General features: G+C 46.4%; 1 protein-coding gene across 2 annotated transcripts; it reads right to left on the bottom strand.

The window, feature by feature from the left end:
- Positions 1 to 229: 229 nt before the first annotated feature.
- Positions 230 to 21,174, bottom strand: LOC123030573 (very long-chain acyl-CoA synthetase-like). Of its 2 annotated transcripts, XM_044444620.1 has the most exons (10): positions 20,697 to 21,174; positions 16,960 to 17,169; positions 15,253 to 15,408; positions 12,936 to 13,060; positions 11,306 to 11,500; positions 9,735 to 9,825; positions 5,411 to 5,609; positions 3,520 to 3,617; positions 1,962 to 2,092; positions 230 to 943 (listed from the first exon to the last, which is right to left on the bottom strand). In XM_044444620.1, exons 1-10 carry the CDS (start codon positions 21,172 to 21,174, stop codon positions 767 to 769), a joined length of 1,860 nt encoding a protein of 619 aa, XP_044300555.1. In that variant the 3' UTR covers positions 230 to 766. The 2 variants fall into 2 exon arrangements, with proteins under 2 accessions (XP_044300555.1, XP_044300556.1); XM_044444621.1 differs by lacking the exon at positions 15,253 to 15,408.
- Between the last annotated feature and the right edge of the window lie 482 nt (positions 21,175 to 21,656).

The raw sequence follows: 21,656 nt of genomic DNA on the forward strand, positions 1-21,656 counted from the left end.
ACTCAGCTTAAACTGTCATCCAGTGAACTAGGAGTTATTAATGAATCAGGGCAATCAGTTGAAGAGAGACGAGAGACAGGAAATTATTGGGGGTAAACTAATTGCAGGGAAATCAGGGATAGGTGCATTGCCAAAAGGATGTAATTGGGGTTATTTAGACAGGAAGTTAATTGGTGTGCCTTTCATCAAATGTAAATACATTCTAACAATTGTTTTGGAATGTGCATCTATAAATATGAATTAGCCTATTAGCTTTTCTCAGCCATGACCATTTGGCAAAGTGTTGACATCCCTAATTATTTTGGGGACAGGCATGAGCTCCATATGCTGATTCCTTCTTGCATCCAGAGTTAGAGTAGACAATTGAAGTCAATGGGCTAAAGGATAGTCCCGGCAATATTCAGCTCAGCTAAGTATATGTCTCTTGCATTAGGCTCTGGTTGGGGGATCCTAGGGGTTTTAACCCTAAAATCAAAGTAGACCATGCAAACCTGAAGTTACCAATGTGTTGTACATCAGAGAAACATCTCACAGAAGAATGAGGTATATAATTTCTTTTCTGGGCAGGAAAATACATATTCCTCCTTGATGCATAGACAGGATTCTCAAGAACAAACTCACAGTTCCAAGCTGGCAGATGTGAAATAAATTTCAGACAATCCCTCCCTGAAGAAATCAAGGAGTTCAAACCTACATCTGTCCCTGGGCTTGTTGCACCACTGGGCCCATTGAGATGACAGTCACTTGATATGCCTAGGAGCCCCTCTCACAGCTTTAGTTTCTTCTCCAAGATGGAGCTATAGATGTGCTGAGTCATTGGCACGTAACATTTTTCTGATATATCTAGGAAGTAGAGCGGATTACTGATGATGGCAGGGTTGAATCCTTCCTTCACCAGCTGACTTTTGCACTGTTTGAATGTTCCTGTGATCTCGAGGACCTCCTGTATGGAAACCAAAAAGAAGGCCAAGTGTTTGATCCCTTCATCTGCACCTTATGGATCAGACATCACTTTAGGCCTCATAGATGTCCTTCAAAAATGAATACTTCTAAAGCATAGGTGGACAACCAGAAGGCCACACCTTACATGGAACTCTTGCCACCCCTTTCCCACTCAGCAGTGCATGGAGGCCTGCCCACTTCGCCCCACTTTTCAGCTGCCCACTTTTCAGCCAATCCCATAATGCTGTAGGCAGCAAGGAAACAATGAACTTGATCAGGGTTGCTCAGCGATGGAGAAAAAGACTGACACCAGCCCCACCAGCCACTTCTGCGGGCAAGGAGCATGCCTCCTGGCCCCATGCACTGGCATCCTTTCCCACCTCTGCATCCTCAGAATGGTTCTGCAAGCACCAGTGAGGACTTCCGCTTAAAACAGTTTGCCTGCCCCAGCCTAAAACCATTTGGCAGCAAGGAAGGAGTGGTTGTTCGGAATCAGTATGAGCTTAAGTCACAGAGGTGAGCATCCACAAAGGGCAGGTGACTCCTCCCGGAACATGTCTCAAAAACAAATCTATTACTTCAAGTTGGTAGAAGTAATTCCATGCCTGTTGGAAACAATAGTCACTAAATCATCCGCTCATATATCAACTAGTCCTGGCTTTGTAATCCTATCTGATAGATTCAAGTCTTCTCCTGTTTCTTTTGTTGCACAGGTTCTATTTCTGTTGGCACCTTCCTCTTCTGTTTAGTGTCTCTTGTGCATTGTTCAAGTTTTTATTTATTTATTTAAAACATTTTTATGCCACCCCCATCGCAACGAAGCCTCGGGGCGGCTCACAACACTGAGGCAGGAGGGCAGTAACTAAGGCGAATGGGCCAAAACTCAGATATGTTGGGTTCTGGTTTTGCATTTTTGCCCCATTCCTTTGGCCTTTCAACCCACCACTGGAAAAGTGGGTCCCATCAGCCTCTCACAGATGGAATCCGACTCTTGGGCTAAAAACAGAGGTGTGCCTTACCTGGATACGAATGAAGCATGGTATGGCATAATTTGGCAAATAATCTTTGGCAAATATATATAGCTTCTTTCCATCAAAGGAGAGGCCTTCCTTCAGTTGAATGGCTGCCATCCCAATCCTGCCTTCATGTCCTGGAACAAACCAGATCAGATCCATCAAGAGTAGAGCTACTTGTTACATGTAACAAAAACAACCAAGCTGCCCCACCATTGGCTGTCATTTCTAAGCAAAGCAACTTTGGGAGAGGGGAATTTGAAGTGGAGCAACAATGGAGGAGAAGCCAATCCTTAATCTCACTTTCTGTTGCTTTTCTTAATTCAATCTTTTTCTCAAGCCCCACTCCCTTTCTCTTCTTCAGTGACAGGATATATCATTATCTGTGCACACCCCCTTCACACATTAGCCAAACACATGGATGGAAGGGGTATGGCCAGCAGATGCAGCAAGTGGCACAATCAGCCCATATGGCTTCCTCATCTCTTCTTTCACACTGTGTATACATGTGTTGTCAGAATCTTTGCTCCCTCCTATAGGCATCATGTTTCTGCTTCACTCATCTGCCTCTTTGTAGTTCTGCCCTAATATAAAAGGCAACAGGGCAACATGAAGAGAATGGTAAAACCTTCACCGCATTGCAAGGAAGGGAACTATGGGTTCAGCTAGGCCGGGCCCATCTGGGACTCTCCATTCCTCAAGCAATTCACAGGATCCGGATGGCCAGTAAGTTACCCAGGCAAGGCATACACAAGAGAAACCTGGAAGCTTTAGCTGCACATGCTCTGAAGGAGCAGAATGTACTGGAGGAGATGGGAAAGGAACGGGTCTTCCATGAGAGGAAGGACTTCTCTTGCAGAAGGTCTCTTTCCCAAAAATGGGGCAGAGGCAATTCTGCCTTTCCCAACTGCCACAGCTCACCCCATTAAGCAGAGTGGGCAGTTGCCAGCTTCCCAAAAGATCCAGGGTTCAGCCTCATAGAACAAATAGATGCAGAAATATGTGTGTGTTGCTTTACATGTGCAAACATATGCACATTATTAGAAATAATTACAACAAAATTTTATACATGGCAAGCTCATTCGCCTCTTGCTTGCTTTTGGGAAGAACCATGCAATGTCCTAATTTCTCCTGGCTTAGCATTTCTCATTGTTGCACCCACAGTTTTCCTTGGTCTGTCAAGCCCAAATCTGCATGGAGGATGGAGAACCTGGAACCAGCAAAGAGTGGAATGACACCTTCAATACTTAGTGAAGACTTGCGAACTGAACCTGGCACGCTGGCACGGAGAGGTTGGCCATGCACTGTAAAGCAGAATAGCCCAAGTGCTCAGGCTGCACACTTACACAGTTACTAGGGAGTAATCCATATGAAACACAGTGGGATTGCTAGTTCTCCTGATCCCTGCATAGCACTTCCAGGAATTTTGAGAGGGGCAGCCATGGGAAGGAGGCACTGGGGAAGTCCAGCGCCACCAGCACACTTGATTGAGCTTCAGTTTGGGCTGCATAATATTGCAAAAATACACAGTTGTTGTTTGGTAAAAATAGCTCTGTAGACCCACCTGGCACCAGGACTCCATAAACATTGACTTCTTGAATGAAGTCCACTGCTGCCAAGGTTGCCTCCACCTCTGTGGTAGCCACATTCTCTCCCTTCCAGCTGCAACGAGAAGAGGGCTGTTCCTGATTATCCCTCCACTTGCATCCATTCCTCCTTTGCTTAATAACATGGGCCCAGGTCTCCACTTCTTGCATCCAGAGCACTTCACAGAGAGATCTCCTTATGACCCCAGCAACAACCACCCCAGCAACGTGACACAACAAAGAGCCTTGTGACATCTTCACCAGTCCCACCACCATCACCCTGGTGCCCTTGAGCTGCCACCAGACCACCTCCCATATTGCGTGGGGGAGGCTGGAAGGTGCAGTCCAGTGCCTCTCGACTCGATGACTAAGCGCTATTCCCCATTTCCAAGAACAGGGTTGGGGAAGCCTCTCGCTGCGGGCCAAATTAAGACTGCCTGACATCTCCATCTAACTGGGAAGGCCTCCAGTGTGTGCCCTCCTTGTCCGTGAAGGGCCTCCCCTTCCCAAAGCCTCCACCATGCTGGAGAAGGAAGAGCGGGTGGGAGAAGCTCCCCTCTCTTCTCCCTGTTCCCTAAGGTTCAGTTTCTGCATGAGAGGGAAATAGAGAGAAATGGCAGGATAATGGTCTAAACCTTGGGGAACCACATGCCAGAGTGAAGGGGCTCCGCCTCTGTTGCATGAGGCTCCTCCACTGCTGGCATGCACTTGCTGAGTTTGCCTTTTCTTTAATCAACTAGGATTCGAATACAGAGCATTTTTCTAACATCACATGACATGTCTTTATCAGCTCACCAGTGCAAGGATGTCTGTGTTATCATCCAAGAACTGTTTGGGAATACATACTGTAATTAAGTAACTATCACTGTCTTTAGTAATTAAGAAATTTAGTAATTAAAGATAGTGATAGTAATTATCACTGTCTTTAGTTCCTTCATTTCATTTCCTTCTGCTGAAGCAGGCTCAAGTGCACAGAATCTTCTGCCCTCGAAAAGGCATTTGTTTTTAAGGCAAGGATGGGGAACCTCCCACCTCTAATAAGGCCAACTGGGATTTCCCCTTCCATCCTGGCGGCTGATCAGGGATACGTGGTTTTCCCCGTGGGGTACAGAAGATGCACACCGCATGACTTAGTCTTAATCCTTAATCCTTGCCTGCAGTGGCTTGCGGTTTAGGATGCTCTAGAAAATGATGCCTGAGTGCTACTTGCTTACTTCTGGAAAGACATGCAAGGCTTATTCTGCTTTCTTCTACATAGATATCCTGCTTGTACTTACCTCTGAGCAGACATGCAGAGGGTTGGTGTTTGGAATGCTATCTGAAAACATTGTTGAGTGATTATTTCCTACTTATTTCTGAACAGACCCACAAAGTCTTCTCCCTCTTATTTCTGAGTAAAGATGCTTCCCATGTAAATGAGTAATAATGACATTTCAGGGGGTGGGAGCAGTCATGATCCAGGCACTTCTGCCTGTGTCCTAGTCACCAAAGCAGTATGGCCCCTGAGAACATCCTCCCACTGGAATCTGAGCCTCTGGCCACCAGTGGTTCCCCACCCTTCCTCAATCTTTGCTGCACTGCCTGCAGCCCACTAAGGTCTCTGTCCTTCTGGCAATCCCCAGAAGAGAGGTATCCTTGATGGCCCAGCGAGATCCAGACTGCAGATTTTAGGACTCATGTTGTCCAAGCCACCAGCCCACCTTGTGTCAGCCAGTATCTGTGAAGTGTACCTAGCCAAACAGCACTCCATTTCCTGAGCCTAAGGCCTGTTTCTGTCAACAGCAACAGTCATACTCGATTCATTGCCTGTCATACTCCCAAAGGTTAAAGCGGCAGATCCCACCCCAGAGGATATGTAGTGAAACTCACCGGAAAGTATCTCCCACCCGATCCTGGAAGTATATAAAGCCTTCGCGGTCTTGCATCAGGAGGTCACCGCTGTTGAAGTAGGAGTCTCCTTTCTTCAGGACATCCCGAATAATCTTCTTCTCTGTTTTCTCACGATCCCCTGCATAACCTTCAAACGAGTACTGTGCAGTAACCTTGCACACCAATAAACCAGGCTCACCTGCAATGGGAAAAGGAAACCAAGCAGAAACAACCTACAGTCATCTTCCAGGGAGGGACAGGCTGTCATCTCCGGTGCTTGAAGCTGAGCAATGTTACTGGGGATCACTCCTTCCTAGCACTTTCCCCACTATCAGTTCCATCTGCAACCACTAGAACTATTAATATCCTTCCTCGGGATTGTACTAAGCTGTGAATTCTGTTAGTTCTTGTGACACTGAACTAGAGGAAACCAGTGCTTGTACAATGAGAAATTAGCTCCCACAGTGGGACTTCCCTCTCCTTTCCTCCCATTTGCAGCCCTTCATGCAGGCAACAGAGCTGGTGGGAGGTGTAAGGGTGGGAATCCTTTTTGTCAGCACTCCCTCCCTCTGGGGGAGTGACAGCTTTGGATCCAGCCACAACTTTCCAGGTTGCGAGGCGCACACCCAGTTGACTCTAATTCAATTAAGAACAACAACAAGTCAGTGTATGATGCTGTTCCCAAGGATTTTCCAGATTTATACAAGCTCCCCAATGCTGAGGAGCTATAGCTGCAAGGGCCACAACATCAGAAGACGTACCATATAGGCAATATGCATGCATGATAGTTTCCTGTGCTGTGGTGAGCTCAAGTTTCACTCACCCTCCCCATAGAAGAATGGCTAATGTTAGCAGAATGGGGGGCCTAAATCTACAGGCATCTTGCAATGAGAGGTTTAGTCCACTGCTGTATGGAGGCTTCTCCTTCCCTTTCCGCTGAAGAATAATAACCCATCTTCTCCAAGCAGCTTTTTTCCAGGATCTTGTATTTCTCTGGCTTTCTATACATTCCATTAACCAACTAGAATATGGCATTGTGGTATGGCTGCAGTTTGGCACATCTTCATCTTTTCATGAGGCTTTTGTTCCAGATGGGCACAATTTAAAATTTAATGCCAGATTTTCCACACTCTATAATGAGCCTCCAGAAAAAGGAGGAAAACTCAGGAAAGGCCTGGAGGACAACGACATCCTGAAAAGGCCCCATACATTTCCATGAGTGAGGGATCATTAGCACATGATAAATGCATCATGTAGAGAAGTCCTTAAGTTACTGCACCACATAGGCCTTCTCTCTTACTTTCACAAACTTCGTTCCAAAAAACAATGTACAAATAGAGGAATTTTCACTGCAAAGTTTCCTATGCTGCAATATTTCAGATCAGTTGCGTTTTCACAGTATAAGCCATAGAACCAAGTACCCCAGTTCCTGGCTAAAATGGTGAGAACAGTTCAGCATCTCATCCTTAATGCAGAACAACTACATCATCCTGTAATTTATCATATTACATCCTGTGATATCATCCTGTAACTCTGAGATATCAGTCCCTGAACCTTCTGAATGCAAGAATGAACACCAGTATGGCAAGGCTGTAGCTTCACTTTGACCACACCATGAAATTCATGGGCATCTATTCAGGACAGACAAAGGGAAATTATTTATTAATGCTGCGTATAAGGTATAGTATATGATGGTTCTGATGGTTTTAAAAACGGTTCACATGAATGCATGAAAGATTGATCTATCAAATCTCATCTATCACCAGTCCAAAATGGAACAAAAATTGCAACGTGCTCTTCAGTCAGGATTTCAGCCAGCCATGCCCTTTTCCAGGATATGCCCTTCTCCTCCTCCTCAACCCTGTTTTGCAGTGACCCCATCTTCAACTTTCAGCTAGCAATTGGTGACTATGTTCCATTCTTCCCATGCTGCTTTGGGTTATTGTCTTCCCATGCAAAAGATATTCTCCTGCTTTGGCAAACATTGCAGTTCTCCTACATCTCAAATCACCCTCCTGTGCTTGGATGGTGCAGTTTTGGCTACAAGGATCACAGTGAGTTCTTTATCAGCATGTAGCAGGGGTGGGAACCTTAGACCTGAGGGCTAAATGTGGCCCTCTGAGAGTTCCCCAGGAGGCCACATCCCCTTCCCCTGGCCTCACACACCTTCCCCCAACTAGTAATGTTTTGGTGATATCCCAGCTTTTGGGCTGTTCCCCACACCCCATTATAAAGGCTGAAATGCCTTCCTCAAGCCTTTGTTACTGGTAGTAAGAGTCTTAAGCTCATGTATGCTTGTTATTTCAATTCCACCCCTTTTGCCTTTGGCCCTGCCACCAATGGAATGTGGCCTCCACAGCTCTTCTGAAACTGAATGGAGCCCTCAGACCAAAGGAGGTTCCTGGACCATGGCACAGAGGTTTGCTACTTGGGATCTTCCAGATTTGCAGGATGTATTCCTCTAAATCAGGGGTCTCAAACTCACGGCCCACGGGCCAATTGCCAGGATGGGTGGGGCATGGAGGAGGGGCCCTGCATCCTTCAAAGCGCCTGCGGCACCCGGACCGGCCACGGGATGAGTGGCCCACCACCACCGCGGTGGTGGAATACTTGATGCGGCCCAGCCTCACCCAGACTCTACTTCCAGCGGCCCCCAGGTAAGTTGAGTCTGAGACCCCTGCTCTAAATACTAGCTGCTGCTTGAGGAAAGGTCTGTTGCCTTCACATTCTGCCTCTAGGCTTCACATCACATCTCTCTTCTCCTTCACAGCTGCAACACCTAATAATGAAGACTATGACATCACAAGGTAGATGCCCACGTCTCAGGTGGGTTTAGTTGCCAGACAGATAAAGTCACCAGGATGTGCCCATGAGCCATCAAGACCCCAGCAGCTGAAGACGACGAGATGAGCATGTTTCTCAGTGCTTGCAGAGGGGATGACTGATCCCAGACTGGGCAATAAAATGCAGCATTTCTGAAGAGCTCTGTGATTATGTTAAATATTTGAAGGAACTGAGCAGAATGAAGCTGCTATCCCCCAAACTTGTTTTGGAGAGCATCAGGAAGACAAGAGCAGTCCCAGGCCTAGAAAGAAAACCTTCGGTGAAGGACGCTCTAATCCCCAACAACAAAGAAAGCAGAAGAAGCAACTCAGTAAAGTGGTGTGTTATGTGTCTCCGGTGTAGAAGTCCCACATTGCAATGGAGGATGGGACTGAAGGCAACTGGGCCGGGACCAAAAATGCAAAAACATGCCAGAACATCTTACCACCCACTGGTGAGTCTTAGGAGAATGAGTGAGTCTTAGAAGAGACATTCCAACCATTAAGAATGGGGCAGGGGAACTACACGAAAACTGGGGAACCACAAATGATCTGGTGGGTGGTGGAAAAGGAATCTGAGCAAGAGAAGGTGCTTGGCCATCTGAACTCCAAAGGCAGGAATGGGACCCTGGAGGACTTATTTGGCCCTCAAACCTAAGGATCTCTACCCCTTCCCTAGTCTCATACAAACTGATGGAATGGCGAAGTTGACTGAACAGGAAGAACGCTCAAATCAAATTTATTTATAACAAGAAGCTGTTTTTTTAAGTAACAAAAATATTTTTTCATGGCAGAGCATGGCTGAATAGAAAAGATAGATTTGCAACGCTTTTGTGTTTTGTTTTACAGGTCTCTCTGTGCAGATATGTCACTCATTTAATATACTTTGGGCATATGCTGTGCCCCCAGATGTTTTGGTGCACAACTCCCATCAGGCCTAACCATCATAGCCAGTGCTAAGCGGTTATGGGAGCTGTAGGCCAAAACATCTGGTGAGTCACAAGTTACCAGCACAATTTATAAAGTGCAACCAATCTTAAATCAGTTCCAGATCTGAACTGGTATTGATCATGAACACTACCCAATCATGGACAATATCTGACAGTTGTCCATAACAGTCACATCCAACCCAAGGGTTCTCATGCCCTGCCTACTTTACTGCTAGAAGCTAGATCAGGTAGTTCTCAGCTATTATGGGCTGGTTACAGAGCTGTGGCTTCCCCAAAAATTCTTGGAATCATAGACTGGTGAGAATGCTGAGAATGTGTCAGGTCTCTGCATTTCACATTGCCCACCTTCCATGTTTGACATAAAGCACAGGTAACTCACGCTTCTTCTTTTCATACCTCCTTGCCTTGTGAGGAGGGAATCTGCCTGTCTCTTACAGGAGGAGCTCCGCACAGGAGGGTTTCTCACATTCACAAGCAATGCATCTGCCTGTGCACAGAACTATGGCAACACGAAGCCCAGTCTATGTCCAAATGCTTCTTCAATTAGCTTACCCAGAGCCACTGGGATACAAAGCCCTTTCTCATCCCTCATAGGTGCCTCCTTGTCAACGTCATAGCGAATCAGTTCATACCGGACCAGTTTCTAAAGTGGGACAGATGGGAAGGGAAAATGTGAGCCCACAAGACTGAAATAGAGACAAGTGCACTGCATGTGAACTGGGATGTATTTTTGGATGATCCAAGGGAAAGAAGAAAATGCGACTGCTGCTGAACTTTAAGAAACAAAAATCGTGACCACAGAAGAATTACACTTTAAAATCAACAAAGGAGAAACTGAAATTGGGAAAGATTTTGCATAGCTTGGTTCAATCATCAATTTGAACAGAGACTGCAGCCATGAAATTAGAAGAAGTCTGAGAACTGGAAGGGCAGCAAAGAGAGAACTAGAAAGGATCATCAAGGGTAAGGACATTCCACTGGAAACCAAGACCAAACTCATCCACGTGATTGTATTCCCAATCACTATGTATGCATGCAAAAACTGGACAGTGAAGAAAGCTGACAAGAAATACCCAGACTGACCGAAAGATGGACAAGTGGGTCCTAGATCAGCTCAAATGAAAACTTGCCCTGGAAGCAAAGGCAAGGTTCGCTGGAGAAGGCAATAATGTTTGTGAAAGTTGGAGAAGGACAAGGACTAGAGATGGTTCAATTCCATAAAGAAGACCACAACCCTGAGTTTAGAAGAGTTGAGCAGTACTGTCAAGCCAGCAGTCTCCCTGCACTGTTCAACCTGCTCTCCTGCTTTGAGCATTAGCAGAGAAAGGAGAGCACTTGCTTTGCATAAGCTGCAATGCTTGCTTCCTCTCTTGCCTCTCCAATGCTTGCTTGCTCTCCTGTTTTCAGTGTTGAGAAACTGGAGAGGTATCTTGCTCAGGACCAGCTTTGCCACACACCATGTGTGATGAAGGCAAGAAGATAGTGTCTGAATGGCACAGCAAGACCTTTCATAGTGCTGGCTGCAACTGGGTGGATGGGACGCGATTTATGTTCTGCTTCAGGCAGCAAAATCCCCAGGAACTGTCCTGAACTTCTGGGGAGATTGTCACAAGGGCAGGCAAAGCAGCACTGAATACAGCTCTGGCATGGAGAGATGGCAAAGCTGGGCTAAGCAGAATTCTGCCAAAATTCATAATGAATTTACCCTTAAGCCTGATCCATGTGAGAATATCTAAAGCTTAGAGCAGGTGTGGCCAGAAGACAGATCACCAGACCTTCTGAACTTCAACTCCCAGCATTCCTGACCATTGGCCATGCAGGAACAGGCTTACTGGAGCTGAAGTCCACCCCTGATTTAGACACACTTCTGTACAAGCAATGTAACCCTTCGAGGAACAAATGCTTTCCTAACATAAAGAGAAATAAAGAGAAATTTAGTGCACAATCTTATGCATGTTTAGACAGAGAAAACTCCTACAACTTCCACCATGTCTCAGCAAGCCATGATGCCTGAAGCATGCTGAGAACTGCGGATCTTGTTGTTGTTTGCCTAAACACGCATGGGACTGAGCCCTACATTCTTATGAATGTCCTGAACCTTTACAGCAGGTAGCCTTTAGTACCTTGTATAAGTAGCTGGTCCTTCCCACAGCTCCTACTTTCCCCGGGTAGTTCACAAACCCGATATTGCCCTCTGTAGCTCCATAGAATTCACAGATTCGGATGGGTCCAAAGCGGCACATGAACTCCTTCCAGACGTCTGCCCTCATGCCGTTGCCCATTGCCATGCGCACATTGTGGTCACGGTCATTGTTCTTCTGCAAGACAAAATGGTGAAGGGGACCTTTGGTGGACTAAATAAACTTTATTCAAAGCTGATTAAGCAGGGAACATTTGCCACAGTTAGTCTTGCTGGAATTATATCTGTAGGGCCAGATGATATACAGCTACAGTACAAAGCATGCGTACTGTGTGCAATAGTTTCCTTTACTTGGGCGTAAGCATTTGTAGCAATTATTCAGATAAGGACCATGGTGCTCCGTGGGAGGGGATTTTAAACTTTCTCCTCAACCCATTTTTCTCTGATTTTTTATTTTTTAATGAGGGGATAACTAAGAAAATCTCCACTGATGTACTATTGACCCCCCCCCCTTTTTTAAAAATGTGATAATTCACCTCCTGCTGGCAGATGTTCCCCACCCTACAATGACCCAACAGTCAACATGAATTTTGGGAGCTTATGAGATGGTGAGGGGAGCAAATGGCTGCTGCCACTGAAACATCATGGCTGGCATGCTTTTTGTGGCAGCAACCATTCCCACTGCTGATAGCTACACATATGCAGCTAAGCACTGAGGAGCGCCAGGGACCAGGTTCATGGGACAAAACCAGCCACAACATGGCCACATATGCTCAGTTGCATATGCTCTAATGTCTCTGCATGTGTGTTTAAAGGATCCTATCTCCTGGGGCATCCCTATTTGTGACAAGCAATGCACAGCCGGGGCAGAGGAGGGCATTTGGTTTCAGGAAAAGAACACAAAAAGATTCAAGGTGCAAAGGCAGCACGAGGTGAAGGCCAGGTGTGCAAAACACCGGCTAATCCAGGTGGATTGGACACAAGAGAGATCAGGTCCCTCCACTTTTAGTTGAGCCAATGCCCATGGACAGCGGGGTGGTGGGGCGGGTGGCCTCCCAGAGATTCGGGGTTCCAAATGAACAGTTTGGAACTCTAGTCCTAGCAGGCCACTCTGAAAGTTGAATTCACATCCAGGGCATTCCAGAAGGAAATGGCCGCCACCTGAAGCCATCAAGATAGGCCTCCTGGAGACTCCACAAACTATTTGCATCATTGGGAGATTCTAGGAGTGACACCAGATAGCACTTTACCAAGCCTGGAGCTGACCCCACCTGGGGGCAAAGTGGCTTGCATGAACCAAGGTGGGCAACTTATAGGCTGAACTCTCTGGAGGGCCACAAATGACCCACCTCAGGTAGAAGCCATGCATTTCACAGAAAATGAGAGTCACAACTAAACAGGAAGTGAGGGTGGGAAGGGGGCTGCATGCATGAAGGTCCTACAGGAGATCTGTGAGATAGGCTTATGTCTCCATGGTCTTATATTGGCCTCATTGTTCTCTAGAGCCACCACCTATATTGTGTGGACCCAGTAGTGGAGCATTCAGTGGAATAACCCATAGTCCTCTTCAACAGTGCTTCGTCCCAATATATTTGACCTCTCCCATCAATTACCTTTGGTGCATTACACAGATAACGCATAATTTCTCCTACATACTGGATCACAGTGACACCATATCGTCTGCAGTCATCCCAGTACTGGGAAACAGAAAACTTAGACTTCAAGACCAAGGTAGCGCCTTATTAAAACAAAAGTAGAGAGAAAAAAGTTGTTCAGGAGGGGTGCTACTGTAAGGACTGGAGGTGTTGGGGAAGACTGATTCAAGTTTTTTAATTGTTGTAAGGGGCGAGGGAATCACATGGCTGGAAATACACGGGCTGGAAATACACATGGCTTTAGACCCTCCGTTTTCACTTACATTTCCAAACAGGATATTCAGTAAGGTGTCTTTTTTTTAAGAGCAGAAGAAATATGGTATTATTTATGGAAACTAAAATCACGGCTTTTTCTTGTGTATGCCATTCTGCTGTACCACAGTGCTACCTAGAGTTTACGTAGCAGAAAAGTAGGAAAGGAAATGCATTGTATGCAGTGTTTGAATTTCAGCACTGTGATAAACTGAAAGTAGCTACAGTAGATTAATAGGCTAGTGTAGAAAATCTCCCAGTGGTCCATTTCCCGAGCGCCTCTTCTTTCAGGAATGCGAGCCTCTGGTTTTGTTGTTCAATTCATTGCCTGACAAATTCATGTGTTTAACCTGTCCATTTGCTGCCTTGCTAATGACATTTCTAAAACACAGAACTGCTTTGGGGTGCAGTGTTCTTTGTGACCTGCAAGGGGGACAGGCCCACCTTCTAACTTTGGCTGCACATTTCTTCTTAGTGATATTGGCAGAGCTCAGCCCTGGAGAGGTAAAGTATTATTACAGCTGGCAAATGATTGACTTTTAGGTTTCAGATATGCAAACATGTTTGCAATAAGGAAAGGTTGGGGTGGCACACATAATTGCAGAACAATCTTATGCAAGCTTAGGCAGAAAAAGCAGCCAAAAACTCAAAGCTGACTGGGGCATGCTGAAAATTCTAGGCCATTTTTTCCCTGTCTAAACATGCGCAGGACTGCACACTTAAGGTGTTTTAATTAATCCGAGGATCGAGTGATATTCTTTGGCTGCTCTTCTGAATTTGGGTTCACAGAGCAGCTTCGAAGGCCAACGGATCCTCTTGAAGTATTGTAAGCCCCATGTTCCCCTTGGGGCACCTCTGATACCCTGGGCCTTCCTGCTGGGCACAGGATCAGCCATTAAATGGAGGACCGCCCTGAGCCCTTCACATCGGTGGGGCACTTTTTCTCATTGACCCTGAGCGGTGGCAGAAGCTCTATTCAGCTGAGTGAGACAGAGTAGGAGGGCAGCCCCAGCTCGCCCAGAGCCAGCCAGTGCGTTTTGCAGCAGGCGTCCCCTCACATTTGCCTGAAAGCAGGCAGCGCCCTTGGCACGATCAGGAGCTCTCCTGAAAGCCCACCGTTCAGTGTAGGGAGACTGGAGCTCTCCTGCCCTGCCCACCAGCCCCATCTTAGCTACCCCAGGCTTCCCCAACCTGTTGTCCTGCAGAGGGTTGGACTGCAGCTCCAAGCATCTCCAGACAGTCTGTGCATTGCCTGAAGAAGACTTCTGTGTTTTGGAGATTGCTCTGCTCTTGTATTGCCCATTGCCACCCGCCTATACTCCATTTTCCTCATCTGCTTCTTCTTCTATACTTGGAACATTTCTACACAAAGCTGTTAATTTGTTGCACCAATTTCAGCACAGGACTGAGGCTGGACCTATACACAAAGAGCACCCCCCTCCTAGATAACATCTAGGGGGTACTGTGGTGTACCTCCAATACAGGCTTTTCTACATGATGAAGAGGCACCCTTTCCACATTTTTGGGAGGGAAGGGGTTCCTTCTCTGCCTTTCTATGTATCCCACTACTCAAGCACTAAGTGGCACTGTGCCACAGCAGAACTGCATGAATACATGAGTGTTTCATTCAGCCATTCACAAATAATACCCACTTTTCCTGGATCTAAAATCCTCCACTAAAACGGTTACGAAGGATGAGAAGGGTCCTAGAAGAGGAGGATGGCATGCCAAATGCCCAAAACTATGGTGAGGAGCCACAAGCACACTATAAATGTGTCATGTGAAAAGGATCTACAACTCCTACCATCCTCAACTGGTTGGGGATGATAGAGATTGTAGTCCAGGAAATCTAGAGGAGAAAGGCTGATCTAGCTGAAGAAAACTCATATGTCTTCTGCATCTGTCTCTCCACCGCACACACCTCTCCCACAACACAGGAATGATACAGTAACCTGTCCCTGTCAGTCTACCACACACTCGCAGTGGAGATGTGCTGGGGCCCTCGGGGGCATTCCATACATACCAATGTGGATGCATCCCAGAACCGCAGAAAGTGCAGCCATGTGATACAGGGGAAGCGGAGTATAGACGATGTCCTCAGAATGGACCCTACATATGGGGAATAGATTACTTGCGCTGAACAGCCTCTTCTGGGTGATGATAGCAGGTTTTGGTAGCCCTTGAGACAGGTAGAAAAAAAGGAAGAGGTTCTTTTAACACCTTAAGTGACCTCCTCAAGCAAGAAACAACATTTTGCAGCCACGTAACTTTCCTTCACATCATTAACAGTTGATTCCCATTGGGACTAGTGTAGCTGAAGGCAAGCAGCTAATGATAGGCAGTGCCTAGGGATCTACTCCATGGCAGGAGCCCATTGCACAGAAAAGGCAAACTGAGGCATGCAAATAAGCTTAGGATGGTAAGTGCAAAGCGGAGGATTTTGGCAAGGGGCATTCTTTGCCAGCATGAACCCACTGAGCTGAAAGAACAGCTGAGACATGAAAGTAAGCTCAGGGTCCTGGGACAATTCACACAAAATGCTAAACCAAGCTAAAAACAAGTCGTCATGGTGAAATACTCATTAAGCCAAGCTCCTGCTGACAGACAACCAGGCACTCGCCAGTTTGCCCCGGTTCATTTCCCCTGTCAGGACAAAATGAGCGAAAGCGCTTCCATAATATGGCTGCTAAAAGTCTGACACTGTCAGAACAGCTTTGGACTTGAGACATGGATTGCTGATCTGATCAGGCATCCATGTTACAAGCCTTGCTTTCGGCTTCACTTTACAATGCTAATATGCCTGCCCTGAAGCTTTTTCCTTTGTGGGCACAACTTAGACCTGCCACTGTTTGCCTGTCCTGAAAGTTTTTCCTTTTGTGTTGTCTCAATCACATTCAGCCCTGTTGTTTTGCTCACATGTGCCTCTGGCAATCTCTCTGTGTGATCCCACCTCCTCCTCCAAACTGTGTATGTAACTGAAAGGTTATAAAAGCATCTTGTACAGACCCCATCTTGGCAGTCCCTTCCTGGGCTACCTACATGCCTCACATATTTCCTGTATGTCCAAAGAAACTGTGGGTGTTCTGATTGCACACCCCCAGCATCCCAGCTCTCTCTGGTTTTCTTGGCACCCCTTCTTTCTCTCCCCACCCCCACCACTCCCAGAAAGTATACCAGAAGCCAATACACCTGCTGTGATTAGATTCTGGCCTCCACGCCCTGCTTTCTTGCCTTATGAAGCAGCTGCATGGATATCTAAATGCCATATTTTTGGCAATGGAGTGTATAAAGATTACATACTTTTTAGGATTGGGTAGATCAGGGTTTTATTTATTTTCTTTCTTTTACACTAAAAAAAACCCCTCTTTGGCTGCTCTTTACACCCAGAGATGGGTGCCATTCCTCTTCCTAAGATACCTATTTGTATATGCACAGTTGACTTATCTCTGGGGAAGCATATTCAGTCAGAAGGGGGCATTTATGCTTTCCCTTCTCCTGCTTTCATGCCAAACCAGGATTGTAACTGGAAATGCCAGGACTGGAAAGTCTGTGCTCAGCTGTGGCCCTTCGCAATATTTATCATCAAGGCTTGCTTCCCACATCCACTTCCCCCCAGCTGGGGTAATGAAAACGGAAAGGAAGTTTTCCAGGCCTAATAGCACCTTCTCTCATTCAGAATCTCTCAGCCTTGGCCCCCTACACAAGAACAAGAAATTCTATTTTCCCTCACCTGTGGTCCCAGAGGTGAAAATATACATGGATGCAAATGATGGCGTGACATTGGCTCTGAAGGAAAGAGGCACTGGTTCGGCAGAGCTGGACTCGATCTGCCTGAGCAGAGCTGCCACACCCTCTGTAGGAGATTCATTGCTCAAGTAGAAAACCCGCACCCCTTCCTTCTGCAGAGCAGGCAGGACATCTTCAATGGCACCTTTCAATTCTTCAAGGGAGGAAGAAAATAGGCTTGAGTTGACTTGAGTTCCTAGCCTTAGGTTGAAGAGGGGAAACACCACCCTTATGCTACAAGCTAACCACCCCACTCCAAATTCCTCAGTTAAGAAGGATATGGATTGATCCTGAAAGGCAGTCGACCAGAGGAAGGTTAGCAAAGAGAGACTGTCTGCAGACGATGGGGTTTGAAGGTGTTGCACACAAGTCCAAAAGGCTGCTGTGCTCACAAGGAGACAGAGGCATGTGACCCTTCTGTCTCTGTGCCTCGACTAGCCGTTCTTGTTTTTCATTCTCCTCCACTGGGACCTGAGCATGCTGTTTACTGCTATTCTCACTCTCTGGGATCTAGAGCCAGGAATTTCCCATGAGAAGCTCATTAATTAATTCTGCTGTTGAAAAGTCTTGGCTGCAATCCCAATGCCAGCGGAGGCCTAGGAAGACCACTCTCTGTTATCTGTTGGCCACAGTTCAGATGCTTTGGTGGCCGTTAAGTATTGTTTTGATGAGTGTGAACTAGATCTGGCCAGGAATGAAGCAATCCTGGGCAGTAGCTCAGGTGTTAAAGGTGCTGTGTTCCACCAGATGGGTCTGGCCAAGGCCATCTGCCTGGTATGAGAATGCCCAAGGTGTGTATACAGTTATCTTTTAAGATTTGCTCCCCAGTTAGTTACATGCAAAACATATTAATCTTGTCTAGTTTAATAGAGCAGCTGTGATTATGGTAAACATTGAAAAACCTACTTAAGATTTGGGAATCTTGCTAAGAGCAGAATTTTGATACAGATACAGCATTGATACAGCCATGCTGTATACTGGCCAGACGTTTGCTGACATTCAATAAACATAGTACTCTGTACCTGCCTCACCTTTACAATCACTTTCCTTAAGTCTGCTTATAAAGCTCTATACTCTTTTCCCACAGTGTAGTTATAGTCCTGGTCCCCACCCATCCCCAAAACAAAACACAACACAACAAGCCCCACTGCCACAGGAAGAATATTGGGTACATTATTTGCAATTACATACCGACTTGCTACTGAAACTGGAGGCTCCTTTTCGGCAAAGTCAAATGGATTGCGATACTTTTAGGAGAAGTGGTTTTGCATTACACTCACTGGCCACAGCCTTTTTTTTTCCTCCCGCTCCCCAGAGCAGCCTGTCCGGCTATCCATCCAGGCACAAGGCTTGGCGCTCAGCAGCAACAAAGGAAAATAACAGAGCAGGAAAATTGGTGGTCCTTTCAAGACAGTTTTTAACTCCCTCTCAGGTAATGACTGCATACGAACATTACCGCTTAGAGCAGCCACTGGGGGCCTCCAACCTGCCGACCAGATATGGCCTGCTGGCAGAGGTGATGCTAGCTACTGAAAAGTTACAGTACTCAGCCCCATAGGACTATTTATGCTGATTCACATCTGCAAATATATCTATGCGTTGCGAGAACTGATTACTCTAATTTAAATGTTATAGAAGGCATGTTAATTAACCTCTTGCTTGTGTCCAGGATGGAGTTGTGTGTTGTTCCGATCTGTGCTTGCTTACAACTTACCTTTGAGGCATCCATACTTTTCCTTGGATGGCCTAAATTTGAATAGGGAGGATGGAAAGTCTGGGACCAGCAAGGAGCCCTATAGCACTGAACACGGCACACTGACAAGGGGTGGGAAAGTACTGCAGATGGTAGTCAGCCATATTCTTAGGCTCCAGACTTGCACAGCTACTCATGTTAATGATTATATCCAAGAACTGGTAAAGATAAGAGTTATCGATATAAATCTGAGATTAGGAGGAGTCATTGACTTTTGCAGGATATCCTGGATCTTCTTAAAGATAAATGTTGCAACATGCAGCTTTGTATGGAAAACTAGGGAGAAGGTTCACTACTTGGAATACTTCTAGTTGAAATGCTTACCTTATGGAGAGGACACTCTTATGAACCCTGGGCAAATATCCCAAGGACCATAAGATGGCTCAGAAAACCAAGGTCAGAGACTGCACTCCAACCTCATAAGGAAGAGTGAGAGGCCCTTGCAGCTTAACCCGAAAGAACCATGCCTGCTACCTCTCTCAGAAAATCAGTCTCAGAGGGGGGAAAGGAGGTGTTCCAATGCGTGAGGAAGGAAGATCAAATAGGACAGGGTTCAGTTTATCCTGAGCCTTCTCCATCATCCTCCCCTCCCCTCCAATGGACCTTGCTAGTTGGGTTGGAAGCAATCTAAGCATCGCTTAGTGAGGCTAACAATTTACCTGGTCTGAAAAGCTGCTCATATAACTGTCATATTGTCTACATTTAATTCCAGGTTAGTCGTGGAAGAAAAGAAAGGGAAGCTGACAATGCAGCTTTTGAAAGTTGAATGAGACACTCTAATTAAGGAAAATATATGGAAAGTTTTGTTTTGCTGCTTCCTAATGAATTCAGACTCTCATCACAGCAGCTGTGGGGGAAACTTATGTAAGTTTCCTTGCAGTTGGCACCAGGCTCCCTCAAATCTAAACAAAATAACTATCTCAAAGGCAAATTCATGTAATTCACCAAAAGCAGGCGGTTTCCATATGAACAGCAGCTGCCAACTTTAAAGGGAGAATAGATACATGAATCTATGAATGAATGGAAGATAAGGTTATCAGCAGCTACTAGTCATGTAGGTGATATATTACATCTGGTATCAGAAGCAGCACGCCACCCAGTATCAGTTGCTGGGGATCATGGGTAGGAAGATGCTTTGCCCTCCTGCTCTGCTCGTGTGGCTTCCCAGAGGTTGGGTATTGTGGAGCACTGGACTAGATGGGCCTCGGTCCCATTCAGCAGTATGGAAGACAAGGATCTAGTGACCTGTGTGCCAGCCAGCTGCCCATGTGCTGCTGATTATTATTTTATATATTATAAAATAATTACATAATATACATATGCATGTATTCCTTGCAAGAAACCCAAGGCAGCTTGCATGGCTCCAGCTCTTCTACTTTTCATCCTTTTCTCCATTATATCAATCTTTAAACCAGAATTGGACTGGATAGTCCTTCAAATAGAGAATGTCCTCTCGCCCAGGCAGTCCTCTGGAAGCACATCAAATAGAGGACTGTCCTCTGGAAATGGGGACCCACATAGCCACCCCACCAGACCCTACCACAGACCCAGCCACCATGGAGGTTGCTGCATGATCAGAAGGTCTGAAAAAGGCTCTGTAAGCTTGCTCAGCTCAAGGCTGTGAATTTAGGCTAGAGGTAAGCAGGCAGCCAGTGAAGAAGATGTGGTCTAGAACAGGGGGTTTTGTAAACATCTTCTTAAGTTTGCAAGCTTTCTTGTGATTTACAAAACTGGCCTTTGTGATTGCATTCCTTCCCCAGGGAGAGTAGATGCAATTGGATGGATCCAAGAAAAGGAGAATGTGGAAGAAGGCCATGATCTGCCCTGAGGAGAGCTGTGACCAAACAGGAACAACACTGCAGCATAGACAAGCTTTTACTTTCCTGCTTGGAATCCACCATTTCTCCCATGCACACAGATTTCCTCACCTGGAGTGGTCACTACCACTTTGGCCTTGCAGGAACTGAACGCATGCAAGAGAGACTTCAGTCGGATGTTGTAGTTGACACAGGCTGTGGCACAGCCGATCTTCTCCAGGCCCAGCCAGACCCAGGTGTAGGCAGGGGTGTTCTTCAAGAAAACAGCCACTGTTTCTCCTCCTTTCAGCCCCAAATGGCCCCGGAACACGCGGGCCACCTGGCTGCTGCGCTGGTCAATGTCTCGGTAGGAATAGGTCTCCTCTTCAAAGAGAATGAAGGGCTTCTCTGGGTGTTTCTGGACTTTGGCCAAGAAGATGTCCAGCATGGTGAAGGGAGGCTTGCGCTGGAGGTACTTCTGAGATCTGTATCCTATGCGTATTATGGAGTAGAGAAAGACCAGGTCCTGCCAAAAGTAAGGAAAGATAATACTCCCCACGAGGGGCAGAAGGACCAGGAATGCCAGCATAGCTGTGACCAGGTCCAGCATTTTGATATGTGGATTCTGACCTGATGCCCAGGAAGCAGGACACACACCAATTGTGGCAGGCTGCCTCTGAGCCCTGTTGTGTGGGAAAGACAAGAAGCAGAGAGTCCTTAAGTATGAGAGGCACTTGCCACTCTCCCCTCCCCTGCATCCCTGCAAGCTAATTTGAAGAAACCCTTGCCTCCTGAACAGTAAACTTTAACCAGTGTGAGCTATCTCTTAGAGGCTATTGCCCTCTGTGCTGGGTCTCTCCCATTTGTGGCTTTTGCTTGCAACAGAAGGTAGGCAGGGACATGGGATGCTGCCTTGTGCCACATCTGACTCATGAACACCCATTGGCAGGTCAGATCAGGGAGCTGTAATCCAAAATATTGTGGGGCAGGAGAGCAAATTAGTTACTCCCAGTCTAAATCTTTGCAAGAAACAGATGAAATGGATGCAGACTTGGTTTGATGTCTACTGCAGGTCTGTTAGACCTGGTGCAA

This window comes from Varanus komodoensis, unplaced genomic scaffold, assembly GCF_004798865.1.
Source record: "Varanus komodoensis strain SLA01 unplaced genomic scaffold, ASM479886v1 scaffold45, whole genome shotgun sequence".
NCBI classification, from domain to species: Eukaryota; Metazoa; Chordata; class Lepidosauria; order Squamata; family Varanidae; genus Varanus; species Varanus komodoensis.

Coding starts and splice junctions, on each gene's coding strand:
- LOC123030573 (XM_044444620.1), bottom strand. CDS start 21,174: ATGCTGGACCTGGTCACAGCTATGCTGGCATTCCTGGTCCTTCTGCCC. Junction 15,409..16,959: donor TTTCACCTCTGGGACCACAG/GTGAGGGAAAAT, acceptor ACCTGTCTCAAG/GGCTACCAAAACCTGCTATC. Junction 3,618..5,410: donor CGGGTGGGAGATACTTTCCG/GTGAGTTTCACT, acceptor TTCTCGTTGCAG/CTGGAAGGGAGAGAATGTGG.